This window comes from Cervus elaphus, chromosome 24 (assembly GCF_910594005.1).
Source record: "Cervus elaphus chromosome 24, mCerEla1.1, whole genome shotgun sequence".
NCBI lineage: Eukaryota > Metazoa > Chordata > Mammalia > Artiodactyla > Cervidae > Cervus > Cervus elaphus.
Window position 1 is genome coordinate 47,821,940 of NC_057838.1, and position 21,640 is coordinate 47,843,579.

At 40.7% G+C, this 21,640-nt stretch overlaps 1 protein-coding gene across 2 annotated transcripts; it reads right to left on the minus strand.

Annotated features, from left to right (window-relative positions):
- Positions 1 to 521: 521 nt before the first annotated feature.
- Positions 522 to 3,692, minus strand: LOC122682661 (zinc finger protein 131-like). 2 transcript variants are annotated; one of them, XM_043885651.1, is made up of 2 exons: positions 3,159 to 3,692; positions 522 to 3,046 (listed from the first exon to the last, which is right to left on the minus strand). In XM_043885651.1, the coding sequence occupies exons 1-2, from the start codon at positions 3,533 to 3,535 to the stop codon at positions 1,636 to 1,638; spliced, it is 1,788 nt and encodes a 595-aa protein (XP_043741586.1). In that variant the 5' UTR covers positions 3,536 to 3,692; the 3' UTR covers positions 522 to 1,635. The 2 variants fall into 2 exon arrangements, with proteins under 2 accessions (XP_043741586.1, XP_043741585.1); XM_043885650.1 differs by having other exon boundaries at positions 522 to 3,037; positions 3,310 to 3,441.
- Between the last annotated feature and the right edge of the window lie 17,948 nt (positions 3,693 to 21,640).

Below are 21,640 nucleotides of genomic sequence, written 5' to 3' on the forward strand. Positions count from 1 at the left end.
GACTGTTTTCAGGTTCAAACCTTAACAGACCGGCAACTTCTACTTCCTGCCTCTTGTAACATTCATTTAGGGAGAAGGCAGTGACCACATAAATCTAACAATCCTGAGACCACCATGATGTGCAGAAGCCCAAGTTAGACAGAGGAGAATGGACAGAACTGACTTAGCTCCCACTCAGCTCTTCTGGCCAACCCAGCCCAAGCAGCAGACCTGTGAGTGAGGAAGCCATGAGATGATCCAGCCTCAATGACCATCTGTTGATATCAACTCACAGAGAGATTATAGGAGGAGATACCAGTCTATTTATGAAGAAAGATGAGTTCATGGTGCATTTGAGGTGCGGTGGGACATCCTGATAGACTTTTTCAGAGGGTACAGGTGTTTGAAGGTCAGGGTGAATGAAAGACAGGTATACACCTGAAAATGCTGAGTGTGCCTATTGTTGTGTTTTGATTTTAAAGTTTACTTTAAAAATGTAAATATCTCCCAATATTTAACAGGTAAAGAAAATAGCATATTGGTTTATTTTCTGTAGTTGTTATATTTTATTTTCCAAGTAATACTGATTAAAAATATTTACACACCTACTTTTAAGTCCACAGTTTAGCACTCTTATTTGTATGGCTTTAAAAGTTATAGCACAAGATCTTTACATTAAGGATTGGGGGAAAAGATTCATTCAAAACAAAGCCTGATATATTATATACATGTTTTTCTCTGTACTTTATTTTAAATACATTAATTTTTAAATGATGCTCATCTTGTTTTCATCTGGTGGTAAAATACTAGTGCAACTTTTCATCAAAATAAAGTTTACCACAGATATAAATGAATTTTCCCAATTGAAAATGGCCCTTCAGCTGCCATTAAATGAAATTTCTCAACCTAAATGAAAAAGAATTGGTAGCTGTCATTATAAGAAAAAAAATATAAAGTACTACAGCATCACCTACACTGCTTACAACACAAATTTTGAAAGAACTAGAGATGCTTTATAGAAGTTTAGTTGGTTTTGAAAAGGCACATGGGTGTGTGTGTGTGTTTTTTTTTTTTTAAACATTCTAGAAATTCGCCACTACCACTCTGTTTCTGTTGCAGAGATGACATCTATGACTACCCATCAGGGCAGACAAGAATGTTGTTCAAACTAAAGGAAGCCAGAAGCCAAAATTTAACTGCACAGTAACAATGCACTTTTCTTCATGCAGCCTTGTTTCCTATATATTCAAATTTTCTAACATGCATTAGAATACATAAACTTGTATTCTAATGATTTTACATTTGATTTTACAACATGGGGGGGAAAAAAACTTGAGGAAGGACATGACCAGGGAAAGAGAGTAAGAACTCTTACCACAATGAAAATATACATTCGTACCCAACTATATAATAAGAATATAATCCATTTAAGTTTTCCAGAAATATACTTCTCAAAGCTTCCCATTCACTTATGGGAAAGATCCCTCCTCTGTGGCAAAGTGGGGGGAAATCAGTCTGCTTCCATAGAAACAGTTCAGCACAACAGGAAAGAGTTTAACTTTGGTCCACATGTCTGTTAGCGTAAGGACAGTCACACTGCCCATCATCAGTTCAAAAACCCAACAGATAACTTTAAAAATATATGCATTTGTTATTTCATTCTAAAACTGGCATAGGTGTTCTGTTCTCATTTCCTGCCTTTTCGGCTTGGGAATCCACTGTTGATTTGGTCTCTAAAGCCTCAGCATCTTCGTGTTCTTCTGTAGCAGCCTCAGCAGCATCTGCTTGGGTAGGGTCTCTCTCCTCTTGGTTCATGATTTCAGGGGTCACTTGATCCAAGTCTGCTTCTAGAAGCTCAGTTTGTACTTCCACTGGCATCTGATTTACCCATTCAACATGCAGCTCCTCTACATGGACTTCAGTACCTTCTTCAGTCTGAATTCGCCCCACTTCTAGATAACTTACCTGGACCTGCTCTGGAAGCTCACTCATGTGTGACTCGTGCACTTGGCTGTCCTGGAGCAGATCTGGATGGACCTGTTCCACAGTCACTTGTGCTGAATCCACCTGAACCTGGAGCAGTGGTAACACATGCACCTTCCCAACTTGTTCTATAATAGTCATTGATGTCACAGGTTCATTTTGCACACGTGTTTCTACTGAAAGAACTTCTTCAGTTACCAGGCGCTCTGAAATATTATGAGTATCACTGAGATGCCTCCTTAATTCATTTCCTTGCATAAACCACAAGTCACACAGAGTACAATGGTTGGGTTTATCTCCAGTGTGTATCACCAGGTGATCTTTGAACTGGTCCCAGCTGTTAAACACACTATTACAGACCTGACATTCATAGAGCTTCTTCCTCCCCTTTTTTGCTCCCACTCCAGTTTGGCATGCAGTCAAGTGACATTTGAGGGTACTATTCCTAGCAAATCGTTCATGACAATTTGGACATTCAAAAGGTTTTTCACCTGTATGTTTTCGAAGATGCTCTTTAAAATGTCCAAAGTGGACAAACTGCTTCTCACAGTACTGACATATGTGTATTTTTTCCCCAGTTCTCTGCTTCTTACTGACTCCACCTTCTTCAAGGTGGTAACAACTGAGGTGCTGTTTCCACGCGCTCTCCCGAAGATACCTTTTATTGCATATTTCACACTTGAAACTCTCAGTGGAGTGTGATTTCATGTGTTCCTGTTTGCTTGTGGGGTCAGATGCACAGCCGTCTTCATCTTTAATCTGCCCTTTTCTATCGCCTTGGCGGTACTTGCTGGTAATATCTGCCAACAATGCCAGAGCGGAATCATCAGAGGAACCTGTGCTCTGAATGTACTTTATGGACTGCTTGGCAGAAGCCACTTCCTCCAACGTTTCGATGCCTTCATCTTCCACTTCGATTGTGCCTTCGGCAATCTCCACCTCAATTTCAACAGGTTCAGATTCTGCAGATGGCAATGACTCAGTGATAACATTTGAAGTTTCTGCAATCTTTCTTTTTTTTGCTTCATTTTTCCCCGTGGTATTTTCCTCTAGTGGAGCTGAGTTTTCTTTGTTTCTGCGAGTCCTGTTATCTTCTATCAGCATCCGTGAGATCGTGGCAGATAATGTGCTGGCTTGCAAGTAGGGTAACATCTCTGATCCCTCACAGATCTTGCCAGATATTGGCAACCAAAAACAGGATGCTGACTTCAAGGGCTTTGATAGCTTCTAGCATCTGTAGAAACTCTGCTGCTTTCCATACATCATTGGCTTCTTCTTCTCCTTGTATCATTAACTTTGCTGTATATGTGAACTCAATCAAATGACGAAAGGCCATTTTACTAACACCTTCTATCTCCACCAAAGGTTCCTGAGTAAACTCCTGAAAGAATTTATAGAAGAACTTGCTGCAAGCAGCCAAAACAGCCTTGTGGGCCTTAAAATGGTGTCCGTCGACAATCAGGGTGATGTCAGTAAACCGGTCCTGCTCTCGCTGTTCATTCAATCGGTCCAGGATCATTTTATGATGTTCAGGGAACTCCTGAAGGCATTCCATCGTCTCTTCGGCCTCCATGGCCGTCCGGTTGCTCTAATTGGAGTCGGGAGACGCGAGCTGGAGCGGGGTGGGCACAGCGCCGGAGGCTCCGAGCGCCGGGGCGCGCAAGTCCGGCAGGGGAGGAGACCCTACAGCCGCCGCGGCCCGCTAACGGCCCGCCAAGGCCCTCGGCCCGGCCCTGGCTCCCGCCCTCCCGGGACCGGTCCGGCCCGAGGCCCACAACGACTCCCGGGTCGCCTCTCCCTCCCCCGCCCTCCCTCTTCTCCCCCGCCCCGACCGGGCCGGCCTGTTGTGTTTTGAACCAAGGACTATAACCCACCTTGCTAGTAGTAGTTGCTCAGAAGGTAGGAATCACATCCCTGAGGGAGTGGAAGAGAGTTGCTCTTACAGTGAAGAGGGACAAAGTGTGCCATCCATCTTGAGGGAACCCCAGTCAGTTCAGATCAGTCTCTCAGTCGCCCAACTCTTTGCGATCCCATGGACTGCAGCACGCCAGGCTTCCCTGTCCATCACCAACTCCTGAAGCTTATTCAAACTCATGTCCATCGAGTCGGTGATGCCATCCAACCATCTCATCCTCTGTCATCCCCTTCTCCTCCCGCCTTCAATCTTTCCCAGCATCAGGGTCTTTTCCAATGAGTCAGTTCTTTGCATCAGGTGGTCACAGTATCTAGCTTCAGCATCAGTCCTTCCAATGAATGTTCAGGAATGAATATTGAGGGAACCCCTCTCCCACGCAATTCTAGTATCTGTCTCCAGACTCTCCCTCCTTGCTATAAACTAAGCTAAAATAAAATGCAATCTGATGTCAGAGTATAGGCCATTTTTCATGTGATCCATATAGTCTATTGTATAGATATTTTCCCATGGTTAAATTTATCTGTCAAACTCTCTCTTCCACTCTTTTTTTAGGCCCTAAAGGCAAACGCCATCTCATTTTTAGCCCACATTGATCTCATTTCCTTTAACTTCACTCCCCATTCACTTTGCCCCAGCCTCCCTGACTTATCTGTCCTTTCCATTTACCAAGCTCTTTCCCTCCTATGGGGGGTGGGGGGCTCTTGCGCTGGTTATTCCTTGTACACAAGAGCTTCTACTTCAGTTTGTCTTATAGTTCTGTTCTTATCCAAATTCATATGTCAGCTCAGAACCCAAATGTCATTTTCTCAGGCTATTCCTACACACTAGCACCCTATTTTGTCTTCTTTGTAGCACCTATTCACACCTGAAAAAATTTTAATTGAAGTATAGTTGCTTTGTAATGTTGTGTTACTTTCTGCTATATGATGAAGTGAGTCAGCTCTGTGTATTCATATATATCACTTCCCTCTTGAGCCTCCCTGCCACCACACTCCCCAGCCCCATTCCACCCACCTAGGTCATCACAGAGAACCAAGCTAGGCCTCCTGTGCTTTATGGCATGCACCACTATCTATTGTTCATAAGGTAATGTGTATTTGTCAATCCTAATCTCCCATTTCATCTTACCGGTCCCTTCCCCCACTGTGTCCATGGTCTTTCCTCTGTGTCTCTCTTCCCGCCCTGCAAATAGGTTCATCTGTAGCATTTTTCAAGATTCCACATATAAGCATTAATATACGATATTTGTTTTTCTCTTTCTGACTTAATTTCACTCTAATTCACTTTTGTTTGTAGTACTCTTAGCTTCACGAGGATAGGATTTGTGAATTTCTGATTTCCAGTTCCAAATGAGTATATAGTGGAGTTCTAGTAAATAACTGCTAAGTGATTGAATGATCTAGATGGGGGAGAGGAGGAACAAGAGAGGGTGGCGTAGGGCCAATGAGCATGTGTCTGATAGGATTCCATCTCCAGGACTCCCATATCTAGCACGCTGGTCAGTGGATCTCAAATGAAGCTGCACATTAGAATCATCTAGGGTCCCATTAAAGTTTGAGACCCTATCCTAGAAATTGATTTAGTGAGATGTGGCCTAGGCATCAAGATTTTTTGAAGCTCCCCAGGTGATTCTCACATGCATCCCCATTGGCAATCACTCATTAGGTGTTAATGAAACTGAGGTTATCTTTTCCTGGGCCTCTTGAGACTTTTTAATTAAGTAAGTTCTGAGACTCTAACTCTGGAGCCACCAAGCAATGTTAATCACTAAAGATGTCCCTAAAATACTTGGTCTAAAGAAGGATCTGGACTGCTTATGTTTACCTTAAAGATCAAGTTTCCATTGACTGGTGGGAACATTTTGCTTGTAAGAAAAGATACATGGAGCTTTCATTAGACAAATAGGACCGGCATGGGAGCCAAATTCAGAATTTTCCACATTAGTGTCTTTCATGGTCATCATATATTAAAGTAAGATAGGAAAGTAACTTAACAACCCTCCTGGGAACAGGGGCACATTTTGACATTTTGAAGGTCACATCTCAGCTCCCAAGAGAAGCATGTAGGAAAACAGAACCAGGTTCATTCTCTAAGCCCATCTCTTGGCTAACATGAAGAAGGTACTGATGGTATTTAGGGGCGCTGTGGAGCATGAGTTTAAAAACTGATAACAGTGAAACCCTTTTTGCAAAGAAAATCAAACTGTAATCCCAATTTCTAAAACTGATTAAAGTGAGGCAGCTCGATTTGAAGTGAGGTTTGCGGCCTGGAGGTTGGCTCAGTCCAGGTTGCCTGACACAATCCCTACTCCCAGATGGCCCTGGAGGACTGAAGTCTTTGGCTCTGCCAAACTGACCTTAACAACCCTCTTCCAGATGATGCTTTTTGAAGTAGTAGTTTTTATATCTCTCCTGGATGAAAACATCCACCACAGAAGAAATTGAATTAATAACAAATAGGTAAGGGGCTGCTGTGGTTTCTTTGGTGTCAAGACTGAGCACAGTATCAAGATTTACCAGGTTGCTGCTCTGCAGCAGAAACTAACACAACATTGTAAAGCAACTATATTCCAATCATTTTTTTTTTTTAATAAAAAGATTAACCAGGTTTGTCCCTTACATGAGCATGACCGAGAGACCTTGGTATGCAGGTTCTGATTCAGTTCATCTTGGGTCGGATCCAAGATCCACTTGGGATAAGCTCCTGAGTACTGCTGATGCTTTGAATAACAGCATTTCAATCACAATTCTTGTAGCAAAATCCTCTGGGAGGCTCATTAAAAATGCAGATCTTCCATCTTTCTGGAAGGAACCCTCCGGTTGTAGGTCTGCTGCTGCTGCTGCTAAATTGCTTCAGTCTTGTCCGACTCTGTACGACCCCATAGACGGCAGCCCACCAGGCTCCCCTGTCCCTGGGATTCTCCAGGCAAGAACACTGGAGTGGGTTGCCATTTCCTTCTCCAATGCATGAAAGTGAAAAGTGAAAGTGAAGTCGCCCAGTCGTGTCCGACTCTTAGCGACCCCATGGACTGCAGCCTACCAGGCTCTGCCATTCATGGGATTTTCCAGGCAAGAGTACTGGAGTGGGTTGCCATTGCCTTCTCCCCAGTTGTAGGTCTAGAAATCTTGTTTTAACAAGTTTCCCAGGTTTTTCTATTGTTTATACTCAATTTGAGAACTATGCTCCTGCATGTATCTGTCTACTTACTGTTCTCTTCAGGGATCGAGGAAGAAAGCGTGAAGCTCCACAGATTTCAGGGCTGGAAGAGACTTTGGAGATCATCTAGCCTTACTCTGTTACTGATTAGAAAACTGAACTCCCAGTGGGTGAACCATCCTGTCAGGTGCAGATAACCAGCGGGTCGCAGAGCAGTGCAGACGCCAGAACAAAAGTTTCTGATTTCAACCCTCAGCTTGTCCTAGAAATGCACGAGCCTTCCTTTGTCATTGCTTTTTTTCTGGGGCTTCACGAGGCTTGTGTTTGCCCTGGGTAAGATGTTGAGTTATTCTTGCTGTTGTGTATTCCTGCTATGTGTGTGCTTAATGTATTATCTTTGCATTCTCTTATTAAGTATTTTCAAGTTACCAGAATGAACACTGATGTTCCCAGGTAAAATACCAAAGTTCTCATAAGAAACCTAAATGTAGAAAGGCATTCTAGAACATGAATTATGGGGAATAGAGGGAATTGCCCTAGAATTTATTCCCTATTCCATCATTTACGAAGTATGTGATCTTGGGAATTTTGTTCAACTTTTTCTGAGCCTCAGTTTCTTCATATGTAAATTGGAGATATCAATAGACCTTATGCTATGGAGTTTTCTTAAGTAGTTTATTGGTCAGTGTATATAAAATGTTTAATACGGGGCCTGGAACGTAGTAAGGGTTAAATCCAGCAGTAGCCCTCTGGATTGTAAAAGCAAATTATAATTCCAACAGTCACAGTAGAAGCCACAGCCTTAGGAACCCCTTGACAGCAGCCAATCTGCAATAATTAGTAATCCATCATCTCTGAAATGATCATGTGTAATAATGCATAGACCTTAGGTCTGGAGTGAACCAATTTGAGTTTGCACAGATTCTAAGGAGAAACTTTCTATAACATATAAGATGTGTTACCCTTGCATAGCAAAGTGGTTCCTGAGATGCTGAAGAGCCAAGTTACTAAGGTGGGTTACTCCCAAGGGGCAAGATGGCATAAGGGGTGTGTAGACTGAATTCCCCACTGAAATTCTTTTCATGAGGTCCAAATATTGACTAACCAGCTCAGAGTTTGCTGCAGATAAGTGGCTTTCAGCAATGTGTTTCCATCTTTACTCAGAGAGTGTAGCAAAGATATTTTTAGCCTGATTACTAAATTATGGAATGTGAGTTTGAAATGCATGCCTCCAAAGTTCACCCAGGGAACGAGACTATGTGATTATTACTATCAGGAAATGTGTTTTCTCCAACTGTCCCTGGTTTTCAGAGTAACTCTGATTCAGACAAGATGCTCTGTTGTTCCATGAATAAAATTCTACTTGTCTGAGCAGTTATGCTGAATATGTGAGTAAGTGGTTGGGAAATACAGCCACCACAGAACAATATAGAGATCACATGGAAGATACTTGGTGTTTGAAGGAAAAGTATGACATATGGTAAGTAGATGGGACTTCCTCTTTTACCTCAGTAATGAGTCAGACTTTTTTCAGTTTCAGGTGACAGGAAATAATTGAAACTTGCATAGGCAAAAAGGGAATTCCCCGGCTTTTGTAACGGAAAAGTCAGGGGATTCATGGCTGGCTAGATACAGATTCTTGATCAGTGACCCAGCAAAGCCACACCTCTTATCTCTTCACTCTTGCTCCTCTGTGTGGATTTTATTCTCAAGCAGACTGCCCCCTATCATCTTGGCATCCATATGGGAAAAAAGTGACTTTCCAAAGTGTTTTAGCAGAAATTCTGAAAAGTTCTTTCTGCTGAAACTGAGTCATTTTTCCCTCCCAGTTCAGTTCAGATCAGTTGCTCAGTCGTGTCCAGCTCTTTGCGACCCCATGGACCACGGCACTCCAGGCCTCCCTGTCCATCACCAACTCCTGGAGTTTACCCAAACTCAGGTCCATTGAGTTGGTGATGCAATCCAACCATCTCATCCTCTGTCGTCCCCTTCTCCTGCCTTCAATCTTTCCCAGCATCAGGGTCTTTCCCAAGCCCACCTTAAACTGTAAGGACTAGAAGACTCTTCAAAGAAACTGAGGCATTGATATCAAAAAAGGACGGCATAAACACTGGACAGGGAAATGCAGTAAATGCCTTACATCCTTTGCTTGTGTATCAGGATTCTATTTGTCATCACTGCTTTCTGCCCAGTTTTTCTATAATAAGACTCTTTTATTTACCATCCTCATCTACTAATAGGAGATCTACCTCTTTCCCACAAATGCTGTTTATCTGGCCACCCTTTATATTTCTACCTATGGGAGGAAGGACAGTGCCTATAGCTGCATGCAGCTAGGAAGAACTTCTTCTAAAATCCCCTGGTTTTTCAGGCATGTACTTTTGCCAACATATGCAGCATCTCCGGCAAACTGTGGAATGGGCCCATCGTTCACCTTAATTCATCAGAGCAAGGATGCCAGGAATGATATGCTTGACCCCAATTCACACTTTGCTTTTAGAGAGTTAAACAGATAGGAATTTGCAATTGAGGACTACCACTCTGGCAGGGAGCCATTTGTTTATTAGAGAAGAGGTGACAATGGTGTGTGTTGTGTACTTAGTATGGTAAGGTTCACAAGTTGCGCAGGGTGGAAGAACTCTAAGACTGATCAGTGCTCTGTAGAGAGCTGAATGTCTCAAGGTTGAGAAAGAAACTCAGGAAAAAAAAAAGGGGACATTAAAATCAAGTGTGTATTTTCATTCAGCATAGCACACAGAGCCTTCTCTAGGGTTTATTAAAAAGAATTAGTATTTATTGACTGCTGAGTGTCAGACACTGGGCAGAACCCATCACTCCTCCAAATACCCAATAGGGTGTTTATAATTCACATTTTTACACCTAAGGAAACTGAGGAACTTGATGTTAACTGACTTGCCTTTGATGACAGAACTGGACAATGAGGGAACTTTAAGTTGTTGGACCTGGGCCCCAAGCTCCGACATCCTATGTAGGTCTGATATGAAGCTCAGTTTGACTCTTTTGGGGCTTTCCTGCTGGCTCAGATGGTAAAGAAATCTGCCTGTAATGCGGGAGACCTGGGTTCGATCCCTGGGTTGGAAAGATCCCCTGGAGAAGGAAATGGCAACCCACTCCAGTATTCTTGCCTGGAGGATTCCATGGACAGAGGAGCCTGGCTGGCTATAGCCCATGAGGTTGCAAAGAGTTGGATATTACTGAGCAATTAATACTTTGACTCTTCAGAAGTTATCCGTGACTACTTTTTTGGTTTGTTTTTAAAGACTTTCTTTTTAAAAGAGTTTTGAGTTAGTCGCAAAACTGAGAGGAAAATACATATATTTCCTATATATTTTTTGCCCTACATGTGCACGGCCTCCCCTATTGTCAATATTCCACACCTTAGGTTACATTTGTTGTATTACTGAACACTTCATTGACAAATTATAATCACCTAGAGTCCATAGTTTTACCTTAGGGCTCACTCTTGGTGTTGTGTATTCCAATGGGTTTGGACAAATATATAATGACAAGTATCCATCATTATGGTATCATACAGAATATTTTCATTGCCCTAAAAAACTTTTTTTGCTCTCCCTGTTAATCCCTCCCCTGCTCCTCACTACCCCACCAATCATTATATTTTTTGTTTCCTCTGCTTTTTCTAGAATGTCATAAAGTAGAGACCATGCAGGATGTAACTTTATCAGATTGGCTTCTTTCACCTAGTAATATGCATTTAAGGTTCCCCTTTGTCTTTTTATGGCTTGATAGCTCATTTCATTTTGGTGCTGAGTAATTTCCATTATCAGGTTATAGCACAGTTTATTTATCCCTGTTCACCTACTAAAGGACATCTTGGTTGCTTCCATGTTTTGACAGTTATGCATAAAATTGCTGTAAACATCCATGTGTAGGATTTTCTGTGGCCGTAAGTTTTCACGTCCTTTGGGTAAATACCAAGGAGCATGATTGCTGAATTGCATGGCAAAAGTATGTTTAGTTTTGTAAGAAACAGCCAAACGGTCTTCCAAAGTGGCTTTACCATTTTTCATTCCCAGTGATGAATGAGACTTCCTGTTGTTCCACAACATCACCAGTATTTGGTGTTGCCAGTGTTCCAGATTTTGGCCATTCCAATATGTGTGCTACCCACTGTTCTTAAATTTTTCTTTAAATATGTATTGTATGACTTATATGTCCTAGGTATTAGATATGTGCAGTGCTCTGAGAATTTTTGAGAAGTGACTCCCGGATAGCACCTAAGGTGAAATACAGTAACCAAAACCTATTGAGTACTTACTAAGAGCCATGCCTTGTGTTAAGTACTTCATGTTTTCATTCTCTTATTCATTTAATTCTCATACTACCTTCCTGAGTCAGGTAGGTAGTATTCTTCGTTCTGGAATAAGGAAACCAAAATTCAGAATAAAGACACTTGCTTAAAGGCATCTAATAAGTGATGGAGCTGAAGGAGGCATCTAGTAGGTGATGGAGGTGAAGTTGAGTCCAGGTAGTTTGACTCCACAGCCTTTGCCCATGACCTCTATGCTTCTCCACACCACACCACACCATGCCATGCCGTGCCACACAATACCACGTCACATCACAGCTGATCCTGTCAATCATTGCCAAGATCACTGATTAGAACCCAATCAACTTTATATTAATACTTAGTATCCCTCAGTTATTGTACAGTATTTTCCTTTTTAAAATTTTAAGGCCATCACCTATCAAAACATTGAGCAGTAGGTATTTCACCTTTAAATTCAGGTGTAAAAGCACAAAATTTTTGAAGAATGAGATTTTGTCACTGAATACAGTCACAGAAAGCTGCTTATCAATTCAATACATTTCCCAGTATGGGTAAAGGTGTCAGGCTCTGTGGTAGACACTAGAATGTGTGGTAAGACACAGGCGGCATGACGAGAATGTGCAGAATTTGGTGATAGGTATACAAATAAGTTTAGGGGGATGTGTTGAATTTTGAAGAACTAGAGGGAAGGCCAAGATGGTTTGGAGAATTGGTCTGAGCTACCATGACAGTCAGTGAACAGAGTCTTCCCTATGAGGTTAATGGAAGTCTTGTCCTTTAGTTAAAGAGATCAGATTTTGAAAAATTGTGTTCTTAGTTAAGAATACTTTTGGTTGAAAATAAAAGATAACAGAAATGTAAACAAATGGTGAGTTAATCAAGAGATCATCAGCATTGGGTCACTTGTTGCATGCTGTCAGCAATATCCCATCTGTCTACTCTCCCATCCTAGCTGTTGGCTTTTAATATTCATGATTTTACCTCATTGCCAGAAGATGGCTGCTGTAGCACCATATAAAACTAAAGTAGAAAGTGGACAAAGGTGTGGTAGTGAAAAACCTCTTTTCCTACAATGGAACTCTCTTTCTTCTAACAAAGGAAAACGCTTTCTCCAGAAGCTTCCCAGAAAACTTCCCCTTCCATCATATTGGCCAGCATTAAGTGATGTGATGATGCTTAACTGTAAAGGAAGTTGGGGAAAAAAGCAAGTCTTCAGCTTTTTTCCATCCTCTTTAGGGCGAGACTAACAAGGGAGATAGAAACGACTCTGTGTTATCAAACCGGTAGTTTCTGCCACAGTGTGAGTGTGACACATCTGGAGCATTCCTAACCGTACAAGTACTGTGACCAGTGATTTGTGACCTTATAATCATTTAATTGGTCAGTGTGGGCATTAATCATATAGAACTGGGTCACATGTTGGAGGGTGTGAAGTTTCTGCTCTGTTGCTCATGAGTTTTGAAAACTCTTCCCAGGGTAATTAATAGACTAATAATAGGCTTATCTGTTTCCACTAGAGTTGTAATAAGCCAAAATATTTTTTCATAACCTAAGATTGGGCAGTATATCCTCAAGTTTGTTTCCAAAATCAGCTGAACTCTATGCAGCTAATTTGCCTTTAAAATTCTTTTTTGAAGCTTATGTCAATTATAGCTTATGTGGTATGGATGGCACCAGCTGTATAATTGGTGAAGCTCACTGCAAAATAAAAATGTAGGCCTCCTTGTTCAAAAATTATTAAGAATTTTAAGACAGCACAGCAAAGCACCAAGCCAAGTCCAGGGACAAGCCCAGACACTTGCACAGATTACGTATCTGCAAAGCGGGCCCGAGCTGAGGGCAGCTGGTTTGCTACTGAAATCTAAACTTAGAGGAGGCAGAACATAAGAGGTTGGCCATAGGTGTAGGATCTGCTCCTCAAAGGGGGCAGCATGGTGGTTGAGTCCACACTTTTGAATAGGCCTTCTGTATATTCAAACCCTAATGCTGCTGCTTACTCACTCAATGACTTTTAAAATGTCTTTAGCCTTTCAAAAATTCAGTGCCCTTGTCTATAAAAGACTGATGATGCTATCTTTTGCGTACATTGTTGAAAAGTAAAAATGAAATGATCGATGCTATGTCCTTGTCATAGTACATCCCTAGTATGTTCTATGCTATGATCTTAATGAAGGGTTGCCATGACCTGTGAATTTTGCTGACCTCAGAACTCAGTTTTACCATGTTAGAAGATACTAGACTCTAGGGGACAGATCCTTGCACATTAGACTCACAGGAGAATGATTTCTGAATCGGAATGTCTTTTTCTTCACATGTAAAGAGTTGGCTGGACTTGGAATGACATTGAACACCAGCTCTTATTCAGAATCCAGTTTGGAAATGATGCTTAGATTAGTAGATTCCTTTGAACACAGAATCAGTGCTTTCTTCAAATGCATGTGTCCTGACATTTCCAAGGCCAAATACATGGAAATCTTTTAAATGTAGCCAAGATTTTCTTTTTGTAGGACTTGGGAGAACCTTTAGTGTGTTTATTAGTTCTGTGAATTCCCAAGAGGATTTCCAAACTTCCCCAAGCATGCATGATTGGATCAGTGTGTGGATTCACTTCGGTAATCACTTAACATAAACAGGGTCATGTTTTCTATGTGAGCACAGGCACGTGTAAACTACTGTCAGCTTACCCAGTAGGAGAAAGCTGCATTTGAAGTGCCCTCAGCAAAAATCCAACCTCGAAGGTAGTGACTCAGACCTTTTGAATGTGCCTCTTATAATCCACACCATAGGATTTATTAATTTTCAAAAGAGAAATAGAAATGCTTTATTGATTGTTAAAATTAGTGATGTTCAGCTATGTTAAAGGCCAGAATGATTGTATGGCCCCACCTATCCTTCTGTGAATAAAGTGTGCGAACCAGGGGAGCCAGTCACCTCATCTCTTGGGTTCTCTATGCCTGCACTTCATGCAGGGCTCTGTCACTTGGCCAACCCTACAGTGGCTGGTCCAGCCACCAGAGGACTGCGGTCTCAGCCTGTCTTAAGCAGAGTGAACATTTCATGAAACGGACTTAGGCAACAACCTCAAGGCAGACTGGGATCTCCCAGGGCTTACACGAAAAATAGGCATTTCCATAATTTGTGTTTATCTGCTATTACATATATGACTTCCGTGGTGGCTCAGACAGTAAAGAATCTGCCTGCAATGCAGGAGACCTGAGTCTGATCCCTAGCTAGGAAAGATCCCCTGAAGAAAGGAATGGTTACCTACTGCAGTATTCTTGCCTAGAGAACTCCATGGACAGAGGAGCCTGGCAGTCTAAAATCCATGAGGTCACAAAGAGTCAAATACGAATGGGTGACTAGCACTTTCCTTCATGTGTGTTTGGCAGAGCTTGGTCTGAGGCTTGCTTGCATAAGGACTTCTTACTCAGCAGTAGAGATGCGAGGTGGAGGGTACACCTGAAAGCTGAAAATCTTTATGCAAACAGTCCAACAATTTTGTGTAGTCAAATGGGCTGAGGGGCAATTTGCCATGAAATGCTTTCTTTGTGGTACAGTTCACAGAACTAACGTTCTCGGGAACACACTTTGGGAAAGGCTGGAGTTAATTTACAAGCAGAGAGTTAATTTCTTAGCTGATATTCCCATCAGTGTAAAATATATGGGGACAGTTGATGTAGTCCTTTTCTGTTTGTTTACATTTTGATTTTCTGATCTGTGATGTCATGTATCAGAAAAGTGTGGGGAAAGCATCACAATGAAATCCCATTTGATTCTGTGTTTACCAAACTACTTTAATTGAAAAGAATAAAATAGAGGAAGTTTGAGGAAAATAGAAGACATGATCATTTTACACTCGCACCCTCATAACAGATCTGTGGATGAGAAATGAAGCACTTTGGCATCATCTGGGTATTTCTATATGTTTAAGTGCTTTCTCCTGATGGAGTGACATTCAGAGGACAGACTAAAAATTGCACTCTCGGAAGCATGATGCTGTGAAACACATCCTAAGATAGAATGCTCTTTGTGGTGAGAAAATTCACTGCTTTTCTGTGGCATCTATAACCAGCACACATCTAGTCATCAGAAGGAGAACTGCATGGAATAAATAGAGTAGTTGACTTCTGCCCAAATCCTTTTGAAAAGAGGAAGTGGAGCCTTTCTGCTCTTTGGCACACAAAAGCACATTGCTTTATAATGAATTCCACAGAAGAAGCAAAATCCAAACAAAGCAACATCTTTTGCCCTAACCTACATACAATGTAAGTGAGATTCCAAGCATGCACCTAGTGGGAGGAGAGAAATGCATGCTCACTACCCCAGTTATTGGAGATTGTGGAAGAATATGAGTAGTGATTGCCCACTTGTTGGACGGTTAATGTGCACCACTTTTGTTCTTCTTCCTCCTGATTCTTAATATTTTGCTCTCAGTCTAATCTCTACTCTTTCTTTGATTATTTCTCTTTCTGTAAAAGGTGTGGTGCTGTTCTAAGAACTGAATCCAACCACCCGCAGCCCAGGCAATCAGGGTGAAATGTAACAACAGTTCTCTTTATCTGGGCCAGTCATTTCTTTTTAGACATCAGTAAGGTTTTTCTTATATCCATCCTGAACTTGGTTTTGAAAGCAAATCCGTCTCCATCCATTTACTCTTATGGTCCAGGTGTGAGTGGAATCAGTGCTGTTTTAGAGCAATTTCTGTGAAGTGCAAACTCCTGAGGCTACAAGCCTTTTCCCCAACTCCATCCCCTCTGACTGAATCCTTACAATGTATCAGTTTATCAGTCTAACTGCTCTTCCCACCTCCCTCCCCCCTCACACACTATTAGGCAGGGACCTTGTTTAATTTTCTTTACATCTCCAACACCCTCTACCCCTTCCCAGTGCCCAGGCTAGTATTCCATCCAAGCAGTCTCTAGATGTTTGTTCGCTGCTTAAATACTTCTGGAGGACTGTTTAGGGCACTATTGAGGAGGCAGGAAAATGACTTTGTTGGAGCTACGGGTGAGGGTAGGAGTGTCATTCTCTAGGCTGGAATGAAGTATAGTGGGAGGATGAAGGATGTTTGCAAAACTGTGGGTGGAAGGCACTAGGGAAAAAAGAAATGCAGAAGGGAATTTTGTGGTCTGTTTTTGGAGTTAAATTCATCAAGATTGTATAAACCTCACAACATCAAAAGTGATACCACCTCCTAAAAGTCTTGGACTGTACTATCCAATGTGATGATCAGTAGCCACATGTAGCTATATACACTCAAATTACTTGAAATTAAACAAAAATAATTCAGCTTTTGAGTCACACTAGCTATATTTCACACGCTCAACAGCCATATGAGACTCGTGACTGCTGTGTAGGAGAGCGTAGATGTAGAAATTCCATCATCCCAGAAAGTTCTTCTGAACAGCTCTGCTCTAGCAGTTGATAGTATGTTCATTTTGTTTCACTCCTTGTTTACTCATCCTACAATGTTAGCTGAGTGCCTACTTTGTTGCTGGCAATGTTCTCAGCAAAACCTGAACTGGCTAAGAGCCCAGACTCTGAAACAGTGGGTTCAGTTGCTCACTTACTGTGAGACCTTGGACAAGTCACTTAACCTCCCTGTGCTTTAATTTAACCAACTGTAAAGTGAACATAAAAATTATCTTGTAGGTTTGTTATGAGAATTAAATTGGTGTGTATGTATATGTGTACTTGTATGACTATGTATATAAATGTGTGTACCTGTGTATGTCTATATATGTGAGTGTATATATGTATATATATGTATGTATGTGTAGATGTACATATACATTTATTTTCATGTGTGTCTTAAATCAGTTTCTATGCATGTTCAGTGCTTGGTAAGACGGAGCTCTTAGTAGTGGTAGATATTTATTACAAAAGAAAAACAACTATGATTTCTGCTATCATAAGCAAAAACAGATCGACAAAACAACTATGATCAACAAAAACAACTACGACTTCTGCTGTCCTGGAATTTACCAGCTAGTGGGAGCAGCAGACAATAAATCACTGTACAAGTTAATAATTACAAACTATATCAAGGGTTGCAAAATAAATGAATGGGATGAATCAACAGAGAATAATAATGGAAAAGCTACATAGAAAAGTTCTCATTTAAGCTAAAAAAAAAAAAGAAGAGGTGTAATGGCCACTATGAAAAGGGAGGAGAGAGAACTATGAAAAGTATACTAAAACAAAGCAAAGTAGCCTATAAAAGAGGACAGGGACTTCCCTAGTGGTCCAGTGGCGAAGACTCCACACTCCCACTCCCACGGCAGGGGGGCCTGGGTTTGATCCCTGATCAGGGACCTAGATCCCACATACTGAAAAAAAAAAAAAAGGTTCCACATGCTGCAACTAAGACCTAGCACAGCCAAATAAATAAATGTTTTAAATAAAAGAGGTCAGTGTGACTATAACAGATCAGACAATGGAGGAGGTTTAGATAAGTTTGGAAGAAGAGATAAAATTCAGCCAGTTCATACAGGACTGAAGCCAGTGGTAGAAATCATGTGCCAAGGGTAATATATTAATATTATATATAAAATGATCACTCTGGGAGTTGTGTGAGGCACATGTTGGAGGGGTAGCAGGAATGAAAGTGGAGTCTATTAGAAGACTATTTTAGTAGACTGGGAGAGGGGGAGTAATTTAGATTCAGGCATTAGACATGGATGTGGAGAGAGATGGTCAGTGTCTAGATGCAGTTGATAGAAAGAACCCATGGGATTTGCTGATGGATTACATGTGGTAGATGAGGAAGGCATCCAAGCTGATGCTCAGAGTTTTTACTTGATTAACTAGGTCAGTGGTAGGTTTATTTACTAAAATAAAAAAGACCTATAAAGAACCTCTTTTGAGAAAAACTATATCTACTTGATGACAAGCAGTCTGCTAGAGATGGAAGTCTGGTATCCAGATGAAAGCCTGGGCTGGCAATAGACATACAGGCATCATTAGCTCATAGATGATATTTAAGAGGTTGGATAAGAGAGTAACCTCTGGAATGATGGAGCGAGAAACACAGCAAATATTCTCCCCAGTGACCATTTAACTAAAGAAAATTGTATATATTCTCTGAAAACTTTCCTAAGGGCAAACAGCAATTAGAGCAATATTCATTCAAGTAAATTTAGTAAATCTTAGTAAGAACAGTGAGAGTCTTTGACGTTTGAGCTATGACATCTCCCTCCCAGCTATATCTTCGGTATCACCATGCGAGGGGCAGGCTGTCAGCATTTTTCATCTTTCTTCAAAAGTTCTGTGTTGCAGGACCTTTATTCAAAAAGAATACGGCCTCTAGTCCTCCACCTAGGAAATATCCATTAAATACAAATGAAAGCAGAAGAACAAAGAGATTTGAGACATAAAACCAAAAGCAAACTGGCAGATGTAAATTCAACCATATTAGTAATACGGTTTATGGATGATACTAAAACATGGATCATCACACAGTCCAACTGAAAGGCAGATTATCAGATTAGGTTGAAAAGGTAACATGATCTGACCATTTGCTGTGTGCAGGAGGCATTTTAGATTCAAAGATACAAACAGCTTGAAAGCAAAAGGATGGAAAAAGATACACCATGCAAATAGCAACAGTAAGCAACTTGGAGTGGTTATACTAATAGCAGATAAAATAGACTTTAAAACAAGTTCTGGAAATGGGTGAGACCACCCAAGGAGAAAGTAGTGCTAGAGAAGAAGAGAGAGCTTGGGTGGAACTTTGGCAATTTTCAAGTTTAGAGGTAGGAGGGAGGGGAAGGATCATGAAAAGGAGACTCCCAAGCTATAATAATTTTCCAGGCTTTTATAGATTATGATATCATGCAAGTACACACTCTAGAATCCTTCAGCATCAGCCCTAAGAACACATGCAGTTGAACTGATCCACTCACTCTTTTTCCTGCCCCCATTTGACAAATAAGGAAGACTAAAAAGTGACTCTGCATATAAGTTAAATACCCTAAAGGAGATCAGTCCTGGGTGTTCATTGGAAGGACTGATGCTGAAGCTGAAACTCCAATACTTTGGCCACCTCACACGAAGAATTGACTCATTGGAAAAGACCCTGATGCTGGGAGGGATTGGGGGCAGGAAGAGAAGGGGACGACAGAGGATGAGATGGCTGGATGGCATCACCAACTCGATGGACATGAGTTTGGGTAAACTCCGGGAGTTGGTGATGGACAGGGAGGCCTGGTGTGCTGCGATTCATGGGGTCGCAAAGAGTCAGACACGACTGAGCCACTGAACTGAACTGAACTGAACTGAAACAGTGACTTCCCAAAGTCAGAGAAACATGGTAACAGAGTTGAAACATAAAAGGTCATGTGTGTATGTGTGTGTCCACAAGCACCTCTTCCCATACAGCAGTACTAGAAATGCTTTGTCTTACTTTTTCCTTCTCCCATACTCACTAAATCTTTTGTTGTTTTGAGAGCTCCACTGTAGTATTGTAGGGGTGTAGCCAGCTTGGGACGCTGATAGCAAGTTGTCAAGATTTTAAATCAATGATACTAATTGGGTTGATTTGATATTCTTCATGTCTTTGTAGATGACTGTTTAACTTTCTGCAATTTTGGTTTCATCATCTGTGAAGTGAAACTCTCTGAGGGAGACACTCAGACTGGAGGTATAATTACTAGGAATAAATGAGGAGCACAGATCTCTTAGAGCTTACCTGTATTTCAGGAGCCCATCAAATTGGTTTGGAATCCATGATCTCTGTTCCATCTTTTGAGGGCATCATAAAACATTCAAGACATAAAACTTATGCAGTGGGAACTTACCTCCATGGGTAAAAAAGCAACAATTTTGGAGAGTTCAGTAAAAGCACCACACTATGTTTCAGATGCCAAAGAAGAGCCATCACAAAATTCCGTGTCCAGCAGCAATTATAACTATAATATAGGATTACTTAGCATCTGAAAGATGAAAGTGTTAGTTGCTCAGTTGTGTCCAACACTTTGCGACTCCATGGACTGTAGCCTGCCAGGCTCCTCTGTGGAGTTCTCCAGTCAAGAATACTGGAGTGGGTAGCCATCTCCTCCAGGGGATCTTCCCAACCCTGGGATTACACCTGGGTCTCCTTCACTGCAGGCAGATTCTTTACCATCTGAGCCAGCAGGGAATTAACATCTACCATGGGACTAACATACAACCATGGTCTTGACATGAAAATGCCAGTGATCCTATCGTACCCAGAAAAAAACTGTTTGTTGGCATTTAAACATGTCATAACCTAAAATGTCTAAAGATTTTTAATAAATACCCTTATATGTTGTTTACTTGGGTAAACCATCTAGTCAGACCCTCTTGTCCTCAGGATGTCAATGAGAATTCAATGTGGATAAGCTTAGTTTATATTTTTCATAACTGTCTCCATGTTGTCCCCCTTGGTGTTCACTATGATGAGAATCTGATCCCAGTGTTACCCAGGTAGAATCTAGTCAGTATGTTTTTTTAAAAAATCTATTACACGAACTAGATTTTTGAAATAAGATATCAAAATCATAGTATTGTTGAGACAACTCTTCTCAGAATATGGGCAATGATATGGGAGATTAGGTGGTTTGGGAAACCACAGGACCCCCACTGGGGTCCCAAGCATAGAGTCCCACACAACTTGCAAATGCAGAGTGACTTCAGTTTGGGCCATTTTTCAGTTTTATTTAACAAGTTTTTATTGGGCACTTCCTGTTGCTGATACTGCAATATCAGTAAATATAGGATATAAAATATTTTAAAATATATAAAAATAAATAAATAATATATATAATATAATATAAATATATATTACATTTTTATATAAATAAAAGATAAAATATAAAATCATATATAAATATTATGTATTTATATTATATATTTATATGTGTCTATATAAAATATATGTTAATAACAATATATTTATATATATTTAAAATACAAAATATATAAAATAAATAAATAATACATAAATATAATATATATAAATATATATATCTATATATAATATATGTAAACAGGATATAATACTGTTATATTACTCAGAACCTATACTAGCTTATGGCATTGCGCTGGACCCCAGAGTTAGAGTTTAACCCATAATTTTCATTTCCAGGCAACTGGAAAGAGTTTACTATGCTCAGTGGAAGACAGAGATTTGGGTGATTCTGGGTACATTTTTTAAAAAATTATTTTCAGTGGAAGAAAGAAAATTATATCTGAGGTAGAAGTCTCTGTTTTCATGTTGAAGAGATTTTAAAGATATGGACAAATATATTTATTTATGTATTTAATTGAAGTAT

Bases quoted from the DNA above. Each gene is read 5' to 3' on its own strand.
- LOC122682661 (XM_043885651.1), bottom strand. From the start codon at position 3,535: ATGGAGGCCGAAGAGACGATGGAATGCCTTCAGGAGTTCCCTGAACAT. The intron at 3,047-3,158 runs GTTTTTGGTTGC...AGAAGATAACAG, and splicing joins GCCCTTGAAGTCAGCATCCT to GACTCGCAGAAACAAAGAAA.